Raw genomic sequence first — 18,853 nt, 5'->3', positions numbered from 1 at the left:
ATCGTTCTCTCCTAATTATCTGATAGGTTACTTACAGTAGAAAATAGGTTGACCAGAGCCAATGTCTGCATCGGGAATATGCCTTGATCTTTGCCAGTGGCTGTTGGCACAGATAAACAGTTGACCAGCACGAATTCTCGGTACAGTAGAGGCAGTTGTGTAGTTTTTCCGGGCACCACTAAATTGTGGAATATTTTATCTCTTAATTTGCACTCTTAAGAACTCTTTAGCTCTTAAAAGCTAAAGTGATTAATTTTTAAACCTTTCAGCTCTTAATTCATGCTTTCTACAGCATCATCTCCATTGCCTAAAGGCCAGAGGTGTGAACAGTCCATACCCAGGTCTCTCAAAATCAGTTCATTATATGGAAATTTTCTTTGTTATACAGAAACTATTTTCAATGTAATGACCAGGGGGAAATCAAAAAAATTTGCTGTATGGAAGTTCATTAAAGAGGGTCCGACTGTACATAATGGAGGAAAAAGTATTCGCTCCAACGTTCTCTCGAATAAAAATCAGGCTATCTTTTTCTGATTCATTAACAGTGAGATATGGGGAAAGAAGTATTTTCTCCACATACCATTGTATTAAACCAGAAACTGATTTATTTAGATTGTCACATCTGCATTTAACTGAACTATAACATCAATTTTAATCCAATGGCAAATGGCAGTGGTATTCCCCTAATATGTTGTTGTATTAAATTCAGAATATGTTTCGTTTAGGTTATCATATCTTATTCAAGTGAAATATCACATCGTTGTTATATCCATTTACAATTTTAATCCAAGGGTAGGAGGGGGTAAGGTTTATTACTCTTGTGTGCCAGTGTATTAAAATTGGAAACTATGATTCACAGTTGTTGCTGTATCTCCAACACACACATGTTATTCTGTACAGTTAGGTCATTGTGCATTTGAAGTGCCTCCACCCACAAGTTTGACATTTCAAAGTAACTTCCTAGTGAAAGCAGGTATGTCTCTGGTAGCATCACTGTATATCAGTTTACCCCAGTGATAAACTGAGTGTTGGTAAGTGTTTTGATAGCAGTCTCTAAAAAAAAAAAAAAAAATCTGGGGAGCATTCTGTCTCTTTATTCTTCCCTAAGACCATTCAGTGATTTAAAAAAGTTGTTTCATACAATTTTTGGATAGCTTTTTTTGCTTAGTAGACAGCCTAAACTCTAAATTTTTATCGGAATTGATTTAATATCTCTTCATCTTAGGATTCATCAAGATTTAAACTTTGGTTCTGAAGTCCTAATGATTGCTATGCTTTCAGGATTTGCTAAATTTACAGTATGGGCAAATGGTGAAGTGAATGGCAAAAAAAAAAAAAAAAAAACACAAGAGGACTTTTCATTTCATCAGTGACACAGAAGAAAAATGACAGAAAACTTTGATGGCAAAATTTTTTTGCTGTAAAGTAATGTTATATCATATTGAAAAACAAAAATAATTGCAGGATCAAGTTAGTTAACATTGAGTGAATTGTTGATAATTGCTTCAAATTCTACAGATCCTCACTGTTTGGCATGATCCACACAGCTGAAGTTGTGAAAGCAGTGGCTTTGAATGTCTTCAGAATTCATGTACTGGGTTTAGGAGGGTTTTAAAAACAATGGTTTCTACACAAAGAACAGACAACTGACAAAATTCCATTCATCAGAAATAATTTCTGAATGTGAATAAAACTAAAATTATGGTGATTGATGATAATCTTGGTTACAATTAAAGTGAAGGTTAATGTGCAAGATCGAAGAAGTTGACGAATTTGATTACTCAGGATCAAGAATAAATAAAAATGGTGACTGCTCAAATGATATTAAAAGAAGACAGGCAATTGCTAAAACGTCGGTCACTGATCTGACAAAATTATGGAGAGATTAAGATCTGCCCCTAAAGACAAAACTGAGAATTTGATATTTCCAGTTATCACTTATGGATGGGAAGAATGGAAGCTGAAAAGAGTTGACAGGAAGAAAATTGAGGCATTCAAAATGTGGTGTTACAGGAGATTACTGCGTATTTCTTACCTTGACTGAAGAACAAATGAGTGGGTATTGAATAAAATTGGCAGGCCTAAAATTCTTCTTCATAGCATCAACAGAAGAAAACTCAAATATTTTGGACGGACATAGCAAGAAGGGATAAATTTCTATTGAAAAATATAATGGAAAGAAAAATTGAGGGGGAAGAGGAGCAGAGCAGAGGAAGACCTGCAACTAGGTGGTAGGATGGGATCAATGACCTTCTGGGCATGACAGTTTGTGATGCCGCTCATAGAGCACAAGATCAATGCAGTTGGAGGAAATTGACACTGGCCACAACAGCTCCTCAGGGAGCTATGTGACTGGAAGAAAGAAGAAGTAATAAGCGATCAGCAAATATTTATTAGAATTTCTGGCTTCAGTATTATTATTGCTTAAAATTTTGTTGATTTTATGAAGTATATGAGGTTTGCAGCATGGTAGCTGATTTGTATTTATTTTATTTTTGTTATCATAGAACTTGCTTCTCATTACTAGTATAACAAAACAGTGTGCATTATCTAAATGATGACTTTAAAATAGTGGACTTAAAAATGCCAGTTACAGTTAATGGTTTATGTACTTCATAGTTTTAAGGAAGTATTTGTCATAGTGAAATAAGAGTAGTTGCATCCTGAGTTTTGCAGTTGTGGAACCTCAGAATGAAATACAGGTAACACTGGTTGACAGAAAAAACTTTTTTCACTCCCTATTAAAATTAACACGTTGACTGCCAAGCTAGTTTAAGAAAAAAATCCCCCATGGCCAAAAAATATTTAGTAAATAATTTGATTAATAATTCTGAAATAAATATTGTAATGTCAGTGTTAAGCTGTTTTTCGCTTAAAATATCAAAAAAAGAGTTTTTTTGTTTTGCATATATGTGGCCGACATGGCCCAGTAGGTTATTTCTTGAGAAGCCGTGTTGGCCACATATGTGTGAAGCTATTACGGCATACATATGAAGGTCATCTGTGATTAGTTTATTGCACACATGATAAAACTAATTGTGCTAAAATAAACTCTCAAACATCGCAATAAGTTTTTCAGTATTGTTATAGAGATTTTGTGAAAACAAGTTCATTAGCGCACTGTTGTCGAACCTCAGAATGTTGTGGGGGAAAAAAAAAAATCTGAAAAAGCAATGGCTAAAAGAAGAAACTCTGAGAGAAATTGCTGAAAATCTTGGTAGTAGTTCTGAAGATGAAAAAGAAGATTTCGACTCTGATGATTCAGTAATCAGACTGGGATATTTCTTTAAATGAAGAAGGAGATACTGAAATCCCAGAAAATATTGAAGAAGTGCTTCAAGACTGGATGGCTGAAGAAAACACTGATGAGCAATTTGAAAAGACCGAAGAACCTGAGATTGAAGCGACTGAAACAAATGAGGCTATTGAATAAACTAAATATGAAGGACACCAAAAAAGATTTGATTTTTCAGGCAAATCAGGACTGCTAATAGAAGTATCAAGAAACATTACTCATCTTGAGGCATTTTCATTGTTTTTTTGATGAAGAAGTAATAAATCTTATTGTAACAAAACAAATATGCTGAACAGAACGTTCAGAGTACCTGAGCTTTGCGGCAGAGTCATCTAAAAAATTGGGTTTCAGCAACTGCTGATGAGGTGAGAAATTTTTTCAGGCTTCTTATGTGGATGGGACTGGTAAGATTGGGCAGTATTGCATCTTAAAGTTATCCTATACTATCTATAAGAATAACTTAGTAACAAAAATTGTCTCACAACAGATTTGAATTGTTGCGCCTCATTCACTTTTCAGACAATGAAACCGCTATTCCAGGGGACAGGCTCAGTAAAGATAGTACAACTGATAGATGTTTTGGAGCTGAAATATCAGAAAATATTTTTCCTTCGACGAAGATTTTGTCATTGACAAAACTCTTATTCCTTGGACGGGCAGGCTGATATTCCGACGGTATATACCAAATAAAGTGCACAGGTATGGAATCAAACCTTTCAAGTTATGTTCCACTGAAGGATATACCTGGTCGAGCAGGATCTATTCAGGTAAATCTGAAAATTATATAAAATCTGTAGGCTTAGCTGCAAAAGTCTGCAAAGAGTTATCGCAAGGACTTCTAAATGAAGGTCGCACCTTGTATGTAGACAATTTTTATACCAGCTACCATCTGGTGTTATCGTTTCTTCATCAAAAAAACTCATGTTGGTACATTAAGAGCAAAAAAAATAATTTATGCCCAGAGGAGTCATGTACTCAAAGCTAAATAAAGGGGAGATGATTGCCAAGGAAGGAAAAAATGGAATTATTGTTCTGAAGTGGCAAGATGTGAGACTACTAACAACAAAGCATGTCCCAGAAATGGTTGATGGACTCTCCACCAGTAAAGGAAGATAGAAAGAAACCAAAAAAAACCCTACTTCCTATTCTAGCACATAATAAGGGAAAGGTAGGCATTGATCTGTCAAATCAAATAGGTTCATATGCCACAATGCTAAGAAAGTGGGTAAAGTGGTACCGGAAATTAGCGATAGTATATACTTGGAATATCAGTTGTCAATGCATACATGGTGTACAAGAGTGCCATGTGAAAACAAATAAAAATAAGATTTCAGGAAGAGGTAGTTACAGATTTGCTAAATATAGAATGGAAAGAGAAACGTGAAAAGCCAAAATGTGGTAACACTCATATACTAATGACAAAATTCGATGCAAACAAAAAGAAGAAAGTTAGAAGGATGTGCATTTTTTTTTAATGCAAAATTGAGAGAGTTGAAAGGAAGATCAGTTGCTAGCTGAAAGGGGAAAAGAGTTTTGGCATATTGCCCAGACTGTATTCATCAACCTTTCGTGTGTTTGGACTGTTTTGGACAACACCATAAATCTTCATAATTTTGTAATTATAAAATTCGTAATAATAAAGAATTTTTAAATAATGACCAGTTACTTGCTTATTTTTTCTCATAGCGCCATGCAAATTTCATCACATATATAACTGGAGGCCACGCTTTTCAAAAATAATTTAAATTTACAATAATTGACAGTGCTATACAGCTGACATAGCTCCCACTGAAACAGAGGGTGTTGGCAATGTATGCCCGATGCAGCACCTGAAAAACATAATGGTGTCAGACGTATACGGCTGACATGGCAGTCAATGTGTTAAGGGTGATTCTTGTAGATTTGATTTTGCTGAATTCAAATATGGCAACCATGTTGTAACTCCTACCAAATTTAAGGGAAAGTGGATTAGAGTCAAAACCTAAGTTTTTAGTAAAAAAAGATTTCATATATTTTAAGTAATTGATATATACTATACTAAATATTGAAAAATGGCTCTATTAACCTTATTCTATTTACAATTATTATCTGATAAGAAAACACTTATTTTGTCATTTTTTGCATTTTACAATCATCCATTGGTGTCTTCCATATGAGATTCCAACAGTAGTCTGCCAACATATTTTGACTCCATTTTCTTTATTGTCTTTTTTCCATTTGTGAAATATCTTGGTGAAACCTTTTGCCGTGTTCATCGGTGAAAAAAATTCCTGAAAGCATGGGAGACCACTCCAAGCTTTCAGAAAAAAAATCTAAACGGGAATGTGGGAAATGAAGCTTTAACGACATGTTGCAACTCACCTCTCTCTACTCTAAAATTACTCATCCACAATTTCACTGTAATTTTGTGATTTCTCATTGACAAAAAAGTTTCAGCAGACATTTTAAATTCCTTCCAGGCTCTTATTTCTGTAGCATTTAATTTTTTAGTGAATTCCTTGTCTTGGATTAGCAGTTTGATTTGAGGACCCACAAAAATTCCCTCTTTTATTTTGGCCTTACTGATTTGAGGAAACTTTTGCCTGAAACAGGAAAATTGTCCATTGTTTACACTAGTATTTTATATATTTTTTTATTAAACCCAGCTTGATGTTCAATGGAGGCAAATAGATTTTTGACGTATCCACCAGAGGATAAGTTTCTGAATGGTCTGGCCATGTGTTTTACCCTGTAGTGGCAATCTTTCACTCAGCTGTCCTACTTGCATAAAAAGCATCAGTATTTAGTATATCCACCTTGCAACAGCAATGCTACCACTTTTAGGTCAGCACAGATATTCCATTTGTATTTTGATACTTATTTCCATCATGGAGTAAAACTGCTTTCTGACTGACCTTGGCTGAATCAGTGAAAAGCCTCTGCTGCTCAGGGATGGGCTCCAGATGTAAATCTTTCATTAATTCCTGGACATTGCTATAATAAACCAAAGCACCAACCATGGAGTAATAGGTCATTGTGTTAGACTGCCTTTTCCTATAAAAAGACACGTTGATGCCCTTTTCAAGATGCCACTGCTGAAGCCGTGATCCTAGTAATTAAACCTTGGTTTTGGAGAGGTCCAACTGTCTAACCAAATCATTGAATTCTGCCTAAGTGATTAGATATGGCTTTGCAATATTAAGAGTTGAAAAGTCCGGATCTTTACTCATTCTGGGTTCTGCATCTACTGGAGATTCCTTTTCCAATCCTGAATCAGGGTCAAGTCTATAAGTTTCTGGTTGCTTTGGCACTGACATTGTATCATCACGAGCAACCAGCCTTAAAGCAGGATACTCTACTTTATGCTTGGATTTCCCAAAAAAAAAAAAAAAAAAAAAACCAGAAATATTGGTCATGCAAAAGTAACAATTGTTTATGTGGTTTCGAGGTTCCCACCATATCACCGGAATAGCAAAAAGCATTGATTTATTACTTCCTCTAAGCAGCCTGTTAATGTCCTTTAATATGAGCTACAAGATATCTTTGGAACCCATACTTTATCTTGATCTTTGACCATACATCCAAAATAGAGTTCATAGGCTTTTCTCACAAGTTGACTGTGGCTTCCACTGCAATTTTAATACCACTTCTCTGCAAACGTAACAAAAGCTATCAGGCTTATTTCGGCAAGAATGCGGCATATTTCATGTACAGTTGAGGTATACACACATAAGAACACAATTAAGAAATTTTAGATTTTCTATTTCTAATTTAAAACACAGTTCACGATTTGCACTTATGCACACAACACTTCTTTACAAATATTAATTCACTAAAGCACTTGTTCACTTTGTTCGCCACTCACTCTCTGAAACACTTTTTGAAATACGAAATTGCTTGCTTGGTGCAAAACCCACTCATATATATACCTGTTGAGAAGTTCCTAGAAGGCTCACAATATTTCTAGAGAACTCTAGTGAAAGTTCTAAAACCTTACAGAAACATCCCCACCTTTCTTCCGCACATAACAATATTCTAAAATGGTCCGGAACATTCTCAAATGTTGTATAAAGCTCCTGAGTGCTCTAGAAATCTCCTGAAAGTTCTAGAAAAAAAATTTTAAAAATAAACAGATAAAGATGATTAAACAAACTGCAGGTCTTGGTTTTAGGTCATTAACCTACAATATTTGAAAACGCTAAAGTGATGAGAACTTTTTAAGCACATATCTAAGTTTTGAACATATTTCCTACAAGAATCTGTCGAAATTATTTCAGGGAGGAAATTTATGCTGACTTATTTAAGTAAATAATGGAATGCCTGACGGGAACAGTGCATATTACTAATGAACCCATAAAAGTCACCAAACTACATTGCTAGTTTATATGTAAATTACAAGTACCTTATTTTTGGTTTTTCAGAGGTGAAAGTATACTGCTGTTCTTGGTGCAAACTGTAGGAAGGCAAGTTGTCGAACAGAGGCAGTATAGACCATCTAGGCCACGTTCCTCAGCTCCCCGTAAAACTCCAGCATCTGATTTAGGTACAGTATAATATTTATTTTAAGAATAAATAACTATAAGAAATATGAATATGATATACCAAAACCTTAAATGAATTAACTGTACTGACCTTAGTGTTTAATCAGCATAATGGTGTGTATATCATGCTTCTGGTGTATTCACAGCTGGCCTATTGGTAAAAATACTTTTTTTTTTTTTTAAGTTAGAGAAAGGTGGGAAGAGAGCAATTTAGCATTAGTAGTAGTAGTGGCATGTGATGCAAGAAAGCAAGTGTATGAGCTTATGCAGCATCAGCCAAAAAAAAAAAAATTTTACAAAACAATTCTCTTTAAATGTTTGTCCAGTTCCTCCTTAAATTTATTTAACCTATCAACTTCTACAACGACAGATGAAAGTTGATAGTAGTTACATATGATGCAAGAAAGCAAGCTTATACAGCATCAGCAAAAAAATAAATAAAAAAATAGACTTCCCATTCACCTATCCATTCACTCCAAAAGTTTGTCCAGTTCTTCCTTAAATTTATTTAAGTTATCAACTTCCACGACAGATGGAGGTTTGTTCCAGATAATCAACCGGTTCCAGAGAATCAGCAGGCTAAAGGCAAATTTTGGCACATCCATTCTGCAACTGTCTTTCCTCAATTTGAATTTTTAGGGACCTCCCCTGAATGCTGAATCCAAGGATGCTCTCATAATTATGGCTAAGTGTTAGCTTTCTTCCTTTAGTGCCTACCTTAATTTAATTGGATAGGTACTATCCACCTCAGGTGCCTTTCTTATGTTTAACTTGAACAATATCTCCTTTACTTTCTTCTCAGTTATAACAAAGTCATTTAGAGTTTCATAAACTTCTGGCTTTCACTTCTCTACAGAATTCCTCATGTGAATGTAGATGCAAATTACTCATTCAGTTTGTCAGCTACCTGAGCAGGATCATCAACAGTTGAACTATTGATATCAAGTGGACCAATCTGATTCAACCGCCTTCCTTCTAGAGTTTACATAAGTAAAGAAGTCTTTGCTGTTTTTCTTTGCATCCTTTGCCAAAGATTTCTCATAATCTGCTTTCACCTCCCTAACCTCCTTTATGGCTTGATTACAAATTGGCTCATGTCTACCACCATAGAGTTCTGTATTTCCTGATAATTTATTTCTCTGTGACATATCTAATTAGTTCATCTGACGTCCATTTAGGCCTAAACCTTGAACAGAAATGCTAAGTTGGTGTGAAAAGTCTAGTAACTTCCAAGATTATGTACTTGAATGTTTCCCATTTAGAGTTTGCTGTTAGTAACATCATCAGTTGGTACCACTGTATAGATTGTAAAAACTGTCTGAGACCACTGTAGTAACCTTTATGAAAGCCTAAAACCCTTCCCTTTACCCGTGATAATAGTTACATCTTTAAGTAAATCCCACATCAGTACACTGATCATGATCACTGCCACCAAGTGGCTCTTTTGTCTGAAGATTCTTAATGTATGAATAATCGCTGTTGATAATCAGAGCAAGAGTATTACTCTTTCTTGTTGCCCTTCTAACATGCTGCAGTAGAAAACAGTCATCTAATAAATCTACAAAATCACTTGCTAGTGTGCAAGTGACCAACTCCCAAGTTCCAGTCAATATATCCGGGAAGACTAAGGCACATTTAGGGCTAGAGCCTCAAGCTGCGAACAAATTTAGACTATGTATATAAAGTGCTTAGCATCATAATACACAGCCATTTCTGAATAAACAGAAAATTTTTTAAGGTGGCATCGTTTTAGGTTATATCTCATATTGTGAATACCTTCACAACTAGTTGCCATGATATTGCACTACTTCGAATAAGTAACGCTTCACCTAAGGAGAAGACTAATGTTACTTATTCTCAGATAGGTACCACCACCCAGACAGCACCGTTTCAGGGCTATTTGGCCCTTCTTCAGTGAGTGGGTAGGTACCCAAGTGATGCAATGATGGCAAAAACAGTTATGTCTTCTCCTTAGGTGAAGCGTTACTTATTCGAAGTAGTGCAATATCATGGCAACTCGTTGTGAAGGTATTCACAATATGAGATATAACCTAAAACGATGCCACCTTAAAAAATTTTCTGTTTATTCAGAAATGGCTGTGTATTATGATGCTAAGCACTTTATATACATAGTCTAAATTTGTTCGCAGCTTGAGGCTCTAGCCCTAAATGCACCTTAGTCTAAATACATCATACACCATCAGGCATCTCTCATATTGTGGAGTTATACTTCATAACTGTTTTTGCCATCATTGCATCACTTGGGTACCTACCCACTCACTGAAGAAGGGCCAAATAGCCCTGAAACGGTGCTGTCTGGGTACATTAGTCTTCTCCTTAGGTGAAGCGTTACTTATTCGAAGTAGTGCAATATCATGGCAACTCGTTGTGAAGGTATTCACAATATGAGATATAACCTAAAACGATGCCACCTTAAAAAATTTTCTGTTTATTCAGAAATGGCTGTGTATTATGATGCTAAGCACTTTATATACATATATCCGGGAAGTTAAAATCCCCCATTATAAGGTAACCTGATTTACTTACCTATTGTATTTCTCTGTATGGTTGTTCATTGTACTCATCAGAGTCATTACCATTAGTTGAGGCATATGATGCAAGAAGGCAGCATCAACCAAAAAAAAAAAAAAAAACACCTTAAGCTATCAACTTCCACAACAACAGATGGAAGTTTGTTCCAGCAATCAGCTACTTGCTGGTTAAAAGCAAACTTCTGCATGTCTCTTCTACAACTGTCTTTCCTCAATTTGAATGTATGCCCCCTCAGGTTTGTAATCTGATCAAGTAGAAGAATCCCATCAGCATTGAGCCTGCTCACACCATTCAAGGCCTTATACACCTCAATCAGATCACCTCACAGGTGCCTACTCTCCAGATGCTGCAACTTGCAGAATTAACCCTTTCTTGACACAAGCACTCCTTTGTTCCTTTCACCAATCTTGTTGCCCTTCTCTTTGTACCCATTCTAGAAATTCTACATCCTTCCTATAATGAGGCCTCCAGACCTGTACACAGCTGACCTAATGGTGCAGCCTGACCATTGCCTTTGTATAAGGCAGTGGTCTGGCCACACCATTAGGCTTATAACACACTCATACTCTCATTTTTGCTTTCCCAGTGCTTACATCACACCAAACTTCAATGTTGCACTAACCATATATGTCAACTGGATGCACTTTCATAGATTTTATGTGTTTCTTAACTAACAGCATAACCACTCCTTCCTTTCTATCCTATCTATCTATTCTGTACAAGTTGTACTCACCAAATTCAAATTCTGCATTCCTTATATCCGTGTGCACCAAGTGTCTGATATCCCAACAGTTACTGCCTTTCATGTTTTGACCAGCACTTCTAATTCATAAAACTGATTTACTATACTCCTATCATTGGTGTACATGCAAGTATGCATGCACCTGTTCTTACTCTTAATTACCCAAACATAGCCCATGTACTTATGTTGTTCCTTGATGACTTCCAGCAGTTCTAGAAATCCCCAGCACTTTGCTTCACAGGCTGCTGCTCATTCCAATAAAAGCAGTGCAAGAATCACTTTCACCTCTGCCTGTGGCCATTGTTAATCTATTAGTCTGTGTATCCCCTCAAGCTAGCAGGTTTCCGACCCACTTAACTGCCTTGATAGTATCAGAAATATTCTTGCACACTTTCTATTTAATTGTATGCTATCCCTGTAGAAGCAGTCTTTCCTCTTAACAAGCACAGACCACACTGAGAAAAATTGTACCCCATCAACCTTGCACAATCTTTCCAGGGCCAAATTGATTGACAAGGCTCTAATCATGTCTGGGAAAAATTGCAGACACATTAAAATTTAATCCAAACTCGCAACTTTTTTTGAACATTGACTTGTTGCTTATTAGGTAAGTCTGCAGATCTCCTATTCTTATTGTCGTTATGTCAATGTGTACAACGGTATCATCTTTTGTGCCCTTAAAAGATGATGTCTGCTCTATAACGTCATCAACTTTTGCCCTGGCAGGCATACCCTGTTCCTATTCCACCTTTTTTGCACCATATATTTCCCATTCCCCTGACAATAGTCACCAACAACCACAACTAGCTTCTGTGGGACCAGTACATTTTGCCTTGAGGGTTGCTGCTATGTTGCCTGATGATCAAGTGCAATCTCTTGCATTGATGTGTGCAGCTGTGAGAGCCTGATGGGTCCCCCAAAATCCTTCGAGGGCATCCACCCTCTTCTTCAAGCTCTCATAAGGGCAACTGCCCCGCTCAGTTCTCCCCCAATCCACAGCACTTCCACTAACTTGACCCTTTTGCTTTGTTACTCTGGTCCGAGTCATGATTTCATTAAATTTGAATAAAATTAAAAATACTACATTAAACTAATATACCAATGCAGTAATAACACTATGCACCGATTATGCTATGAAGTTTATGTTACTGAAAATATATATACACTGTGCTGCCACTTAATTAGGTACGCCTACCTAATAGCGTGTTGTGCCTCCTTTAGCCTTCAAAACAGCCTGAATTCATCTAGGATGGATTGAACAAGATGCTGAAAATGTGCAGGGATGGAGTACCATGCAGACATGAGTGTGTCACGCAGTTCCTTGAGATTCAACGGAGGTGTAGGCCTGCAGCAAACAGCCCTTTCCAACTCATCTCAAAGATGTCAATAGGATTGAGATCTGGAGATTGAGTGGGCCACTGCAGCAAAGAAAAGTCATTGTCCTGGGAACCATTCCGTAGTGATTTCGGCTTTGTGCACCAGCACATTATCCTGCTGGAAGTAACCATCTGACTGAGGATAAACTGTCAATGTGAACGGATGCATTTGGTCAGCAACGATGTTTAGGTACGATGTGGCATTCAGACCTGAATCGATGGGTATCAGTGGACCCAACGTGTGCCAAGAGAACATTTCCCATACCATAACACTGCCCCCACCACCTTGCACAGACATCAGACATGATGGGTCCATGGATTCATGTTGTTTTCGCAAAATTCTGAACCTTTCATCAACACGATGCGCCAGGAACTTTGATTCATCAAACCAAGCAACTGTTTTCCAATCCTCGATAGTCCAGTGCTGGTGTTGCTGTGCCCACAGGAGGTGTGCTCTCTTGTTCTTCATTGATAACAAAGATACGCGATGTGGCCATCAGCTGTTGTTAGCCCATTTGCGACAAAGTGCGACTAGTGGTCCATTGTGATAGTTTGTTCTGCGCACCAAGGTTGTATTCTGACGTGATATGCGACATTGTGGCCCATCTCTTTGCTTGCACAATTCTAGCCATCCTCCTCTGACCTCTCTCATCAACAAGCAATTTTCTTTCACAGGAAGAAATCCTGCTGTTGAGAGGATGTTTTCTGTTTGTTGCACCAAACTGTGGTGCGTGAAAAGTTAAGGAGAACTGCCATTTCAGAGATGCTTTGTCCAGCATGTCTTGCACCTACTACCATGCCACGTTCGAAGTCTGTTAGATCACTCCCTTTCTCCATTCTTGCTACGGTTTGTACACTTAACTGATACTAGAAAATTGTTCTGCTGCATTTGTGTGCACTGCAGGGGTGCACCTAATAAAGTGGCAGCACAGTGTATATTTCAATATCGAGCTTATGGTATTTTGTATCTCCTACCAATTTATGTTATATGAATTCTGTTTCTCCTATCATGTTTAAATTATATGTATTATGCTATAACATAATGTTTGTAAATTCTAAGTAGTTATAATAGATAATAAATTTAACTATCTATTGTGAACCTACGTGATTCAAACCTTTGCACTACCTATTTGCGATACTATATCTACGCCAAGTGGTCAGGAGCTGGAGTGCAGTAGCACACACTCTTTGAGTAGACCGGGGTTCAAGCCCCTGACTGCTGAATACAGTCGATCTGCCAACCCGCATTGGACCGGCGTGGCAGATTATGGTCCATTTCTCTCAGCATGAATTGTTGAGGAGGCTTCCATCCTGCAGTGGGTTGATAACGGCTGCACTTTACCTTTTTTTTTTTTTTATCTATGCCAAATCACTAATACTAAAAGCACTGCGAATATTAATGTTATATGTTACGGACTACGTGATAGAGTTAAGTTATTAAAACATGTGTAAGTTGTGTTATAAATTATAGTTTATAATCCTCTTCTGATACTGATTACACTGCTATAAGCTATGTAGAAACTTCCACTATCTGCTATATCAATACTAAAAGAATGGCTGCAACAATTGTAATTGCTTAAGAAACCTCAGTTTTTAAGCAGTTACAATGGCCTAGCAAAGAATAAATACACCAAATTAATCAGGAAATCACAAAAAAAAAAAAAACACTTCTAAATTTCAAACTAAAGTTTAGAGAAAACAAATAATTTCAAATCAATAAATAAAATTCCACTCAGTGTCTTGCAAAAAAGTGTAGCTCACCTCACCTCAACAGCAGAACAGTATCAAAATGTGTCTTCTTTCTGAAGATCAAGATCCAAATCTAGTTATTTGAGATCTTCCCAGTGCTTGGTTGAACTGTTGGTAAAATTTCAAAATTCCAAATTTTGATTTAAACAAACACATATGTTGAGTACCAGTGAAAAGGTGGTTCAAAGGACATTCCAAAGAAATCTCATAAATTAAGTTTTTCATGACATGTGACACAGCAGAGTTAGTGCACAGTTTTTAGATATACTTGGGGAGAAGTTTTGTGCACTTTTTTACCTTGCTAATACTCACTACAAACCAGTTAGTGTTATTTAATGATTGATTTTTATATCTTCATCTATTTGAAGAATTTGACAAAAGGGTAGTTGTGTTAGGTGTGTGCGTGTGTTGGTTCTATGACACATCAGCATTATTTAGGCAGTATTGTGTGTATGAGAGAGAGAGAGAGAGAGAGAGAGAGAGAGAGAGAGAGAGAGAGAGAGAGAGAGAGATTTTATATGGGCTGAAAAATCCAGGATAACCTATAGAGAAGTACAGCCTTGATCTAAAGAGGCTTTTAAGAATTTCTGTGTTCTCCTATGGGATTTGAACCCAGTCTGCTCTAAACAAATGTCATGTGGCAAAATCACAGTGCTTTCATGGAGAAACTGGTTAGGGGCAACAAAATTCCATGCTGCATTTCATTATTGATTCTGTAATGAACAGGAAATGAAGTTTGAAGAAAAATTAGCTGATGTTTTTGTAATTTTATATTTATTTATGCTTAGACAAAATTAACAAAATCATCAACAATAAAAGAATTTCCATAGTGGAAAAATTGCCTGTTTCTTATTTAATTATATTTATAATAATAATAATAGTATTACTATTAACCGTATAGTACAAGAATGCCCTAGGCTTTTGCTGCGCCAATCAAAAATAAATGAATAAAAAAATAAACTACCTGTGTGTATTTCCCTCCTCACGTTGATAGCTATTTGCCTCAACTACCCAGATAACACATTACAGTAATTAACAATTTGGTGGCTAAAAGAAAACTTTCTACAGTCCAGTCTAAATCTCTTTGCCTGTAATTTCAATTTATATCCCCTCTCTTTCTGTAATCATTTATAACAGTGAAAATTTTGCCTTCATTCACACTTGCTGTTCCTTTTCGAGGCCTTATAGACCTCAGTAAAGTTCCTTCTAAGGTGTGCTTGTCTGTATCCTGTAGTTCATGTACGCAAAAGTCCAAAGAGGGATTTTCTTTGGACCTTTTCAACAAACTTTATATCTTTTTTTTAGGTACGGTCTCCATACTTTAGACATTGTATTCCAAGGAACAGTCTTATAATTGCATTATCTCTCCTTGCCACCTATGTACACTGTATGGAGAATGTCATGGCTGCCTGTGTCGTAACTCCAAATCCCTTTCTTCCTCTACTGTTTTTAATTCAGTCTCAACAAGTGTATGTTATTTTGGGTTTACTATTCCCAATAGTGCAAGGCTTTGCATTTTGCTGCATTAAAACATAGGTATCACTCTTCTGATCCTCTACTTAAAGATGCGACATGTGACGTGGTCCATCTTTGAAGCCTAGACAAGTCATACTGTGAGAGCACTGCTTAGTATTGATTATTAACCACTCTCCCAATCTTCATGCCACCTGCAAATTTTGACTTTACATACTATATCCCTTCATTCACGTCATTTAATAAAATCAAAATAAACAATCCCAGAACTGACCATTTAGGTGTCCATTTCTAACATTAGCCCAGTCTGTTGAGTAACCTTCTGCCTTGCAGCCACCCTGTGATCCCAACATAGTCCAGCTTTTAGAATAACTTATCCTGCTGGGCTTATACAGATATTTTGCTAAAATCCAAATAAACAATATTGAAATGATTTCCCACCCCAGAGTGATTTTTTTCACTGTTTTAAATTCTTCATCATTATCTCCATTATTTTCCCTATTACTGAAGTCAGGCTAACCAGTCAGTGGTTAGCTACTTCAATCTTAGAACTGCCTTTTTGTTGGTACATTGGCTCTTCTCCAATCCAAAGAAATTGTTCTCGTGTCCAAAGATGCTTTCATAATTAACCTTAATGGTTTGGTGCTTCGTCTTTGCCTCAATTACAGCCTCTCCTAACTATGATGGGTCTTCATAATAGAACTATTATTATCTGTTATTTCATTCGAGAAAACTAGAAGATATAAATAATGTAAGCAAACAGTGGCTCAGTTGTAGAACTTGTGAATGTAATAAACAGATATGCAGGTATATTCCAAAGATCCACAGTCTTAAATGATTGATGTGGCAAATATGCATAAAATCTGAAATAAAGTTAACAGACCTTTTTTTTTTTTGCCTTGTACCTGTTTTACACATATAGAAACTAGGGCTTACAATACCGAGATTCTGGGATCATGGTAATTTTTTTCCGGTATTTTTTCCGATCACGGTGATACAAAAATACCGGTTTTTCTGTACTAATTTAAAAAATAAATTATCATGATTTATTCACATAAGAGTTATAGAATCGACAACAACAAATCATTAATACTGCTGAATTTGCAAATGAGGGATTGTTATACACAGTACAAATGCAATGGAAACCTGAAAACGTCATGAAAATGTAAGATATAAAATCTTACAAATATATTTCTCTTAGTAAGTATAGTGTGTGTGTGGAAGTAAAGCATTTAAGGAATAACGAAAACATCATTATGGAAATATTTCCATTAGTGGCAGTAGGCCTGGTAGTGCAATTAAGAAATATGGTGAACAATGCCACTTGCAGAAGGGTTAAAATTTAGGGTTAAAAGCGGAAGGGTATGGCAGTTGCAGAAGGGTTAAAATTAAAAGCTTCTGAACAATAGTTTAATCCCTCTATTACACCTCTACTTGAGGATGCGACATTTAGTGCATTTTGAGAAAGGGTGTCGGTATGGAGCAGTTCAAAGGTATTGTGAACAGGTGATCTAGAGGTAAAAGATGAAAGTGCTTCGTTGTGTGGGAAAAATATTCTGTTTTTCCCACCAAAGGAAGAAGAGTGAGTTTAAAGAATACCACTGTGATTGGGTTGGGTTTAAATTACTTTTTTATACGCAAGTTTATGTGCAAACCCTCTGGGGTTTGCACATAAGCTTGCGTATAAAAAAGTAGTGCAAGGGGCGATTGTAACTTGCAATCAATTCAATAAATAAATAAATGAGAAGGAAATAAATAAGGTGCCCACACGAAAAGAGGTGTTTGTGATTGTTGTTCGGAGGGGTTGCAGACTTCCAGTGGTAGTTCTGGGTTCAGTTCGGATTCTGTTCTGAGAGTGTCTAGCTGTATAGTGAAGGGTTCTGCCGGGCATATTCCTGTGCTAGAAGTTAATCCAAAAGTTGAATAACAAATCAGTCAGATAGTGCCCTGGCTTCTACTACTGCTGCTGCTGTGGTAATTTCCTTCAGTATTAACAGAGAACTCTCGATACAACAGAAATGCAGAGTTCAACTAAGAAGAGAGAGAGAGAGATCACCGCACTCCACGGAAGGAACCCGCACAAAGGAATCCCACCGTGAAAGAGAAGGAAGGTAAGTCTCCTGAACTACGTTGTTTTGGAAACGGTACTTAGATAAAGTGGGAGCTTATTTTAGAATAAGGTTGAAGTTGAAGAAACATGAGATATAAGGCAATGTTTAATATTGAGTTGGTTTATTGAATACCACTGTGATTGGTATTCTTTAAACAGTTTGCCCCTTCCGGTTACTGGGCTTTTCTGTTCTTGCATCTAATTATAAACGGGTAGTAAACTCGATCTTATTGCATTTGCGATAATAATGATAGCTGGAATTGTGTGGGATTTTATGTTATTATGGTGAAGTGTGTGTCCCCTTCACTGAAATCTTCAATCATATTAAAAAAAAAAAAAAAAAAAACCATAAATAAATTGCAAGAACCTTCTCTTTTTTCCTATTTTTTTGCATGTTACTCCGTATCTCAGTTGTGCAATTTCAGCATGCCATGATTGTCGTTATTGATTGCTTATTTTATTTATTTATTATTTTTGTTTTAAATTTTACAATCCTAAAAAAAAAAAATTGAGCGAAAAAAAATTTACGTAAATCAGTAAGTCGGGGACTTACTGTATCGAAAAATGTTCAGCAACCTATGTAAAAATTATGGCGATAGATAAAAAACGAAAAAAACTTACCGTGTCCCTTTATTTTTTGCAATGTCCATTTTAAGTCTAATAGCTTTCCTATATTTTTTTACGATGTGGATTTTATATCTAATAGCTTTCCTTTATTTTTTACGATGTTGCATATGGTTTGGTCACCAACATTATAATGGTTCTTTAGAGATTTAATGGATGCACCGTTTTCAAACTTTTGAATAATTTCAAGTTTTTGTCTGAAAACGCAGTGCTTTTGCATTTAGCCATCATTTTCGCAATTTCTAAACAAAAAAAATTTTTTTTTTTTTTTTTTTTTTTACTATTAAAAAAAAAATTGACATTCCTGACAAAAATAACGAAACAAAATTTGTCCTTTTGCGCTGCAATGGAATATAACAACCGACACGATGCACTAAAACAAACTAACATTTGGTGTCTTTTTTTTTTCTT

General features: G+C 36.2%; 1 protein-coding gene across 2 annotated transcripts in view; it reads left to right on the top strand.

Moving 5' to 3' along the window:
- Window positions 1–18,853, top strand: part of hyd (E3 ubiquitin-protein ligase hyd) — a 670,489-nt gene that overhangs the window by 351,425 nt on the left and 300,211 nt on the right. For both annotated transcript variants that reach the window (XM_090375987.1, XM_090375986.1), the window contains exon 25: window positions 7,696–7,817. In XM_090375987.1, coding sequence (XP_090232113.1) covers window positions 7,696–7,817 — 122 coding nt within the window. The remainder of the gene's footprint in view (window positions 1–7,695; window positions 7,818–18,853) is intronic.

Source organism: Mastigoproctus giganteus, chromosome 6 (assembly GCF_048544385.1).
Source record: "Mastigoproctus giganteus isolate SK-2022 chromosome 6, ASM4854438v1, whole genome shotgun sequence".
In the NCBI taxonomy this organism is placed as follows: domain Eukaryota; kingdom Metazoa; phylum Arthropoda; class Arachnida; order Uropygi; family Thelyphonidae; genus Mastigoproctus; species Mastigoproctus giganteus.
Note: the sequence above shows the minus strand (reverse complement) of the source record. Positions and strands in the feature narration are given on the sequence as shown.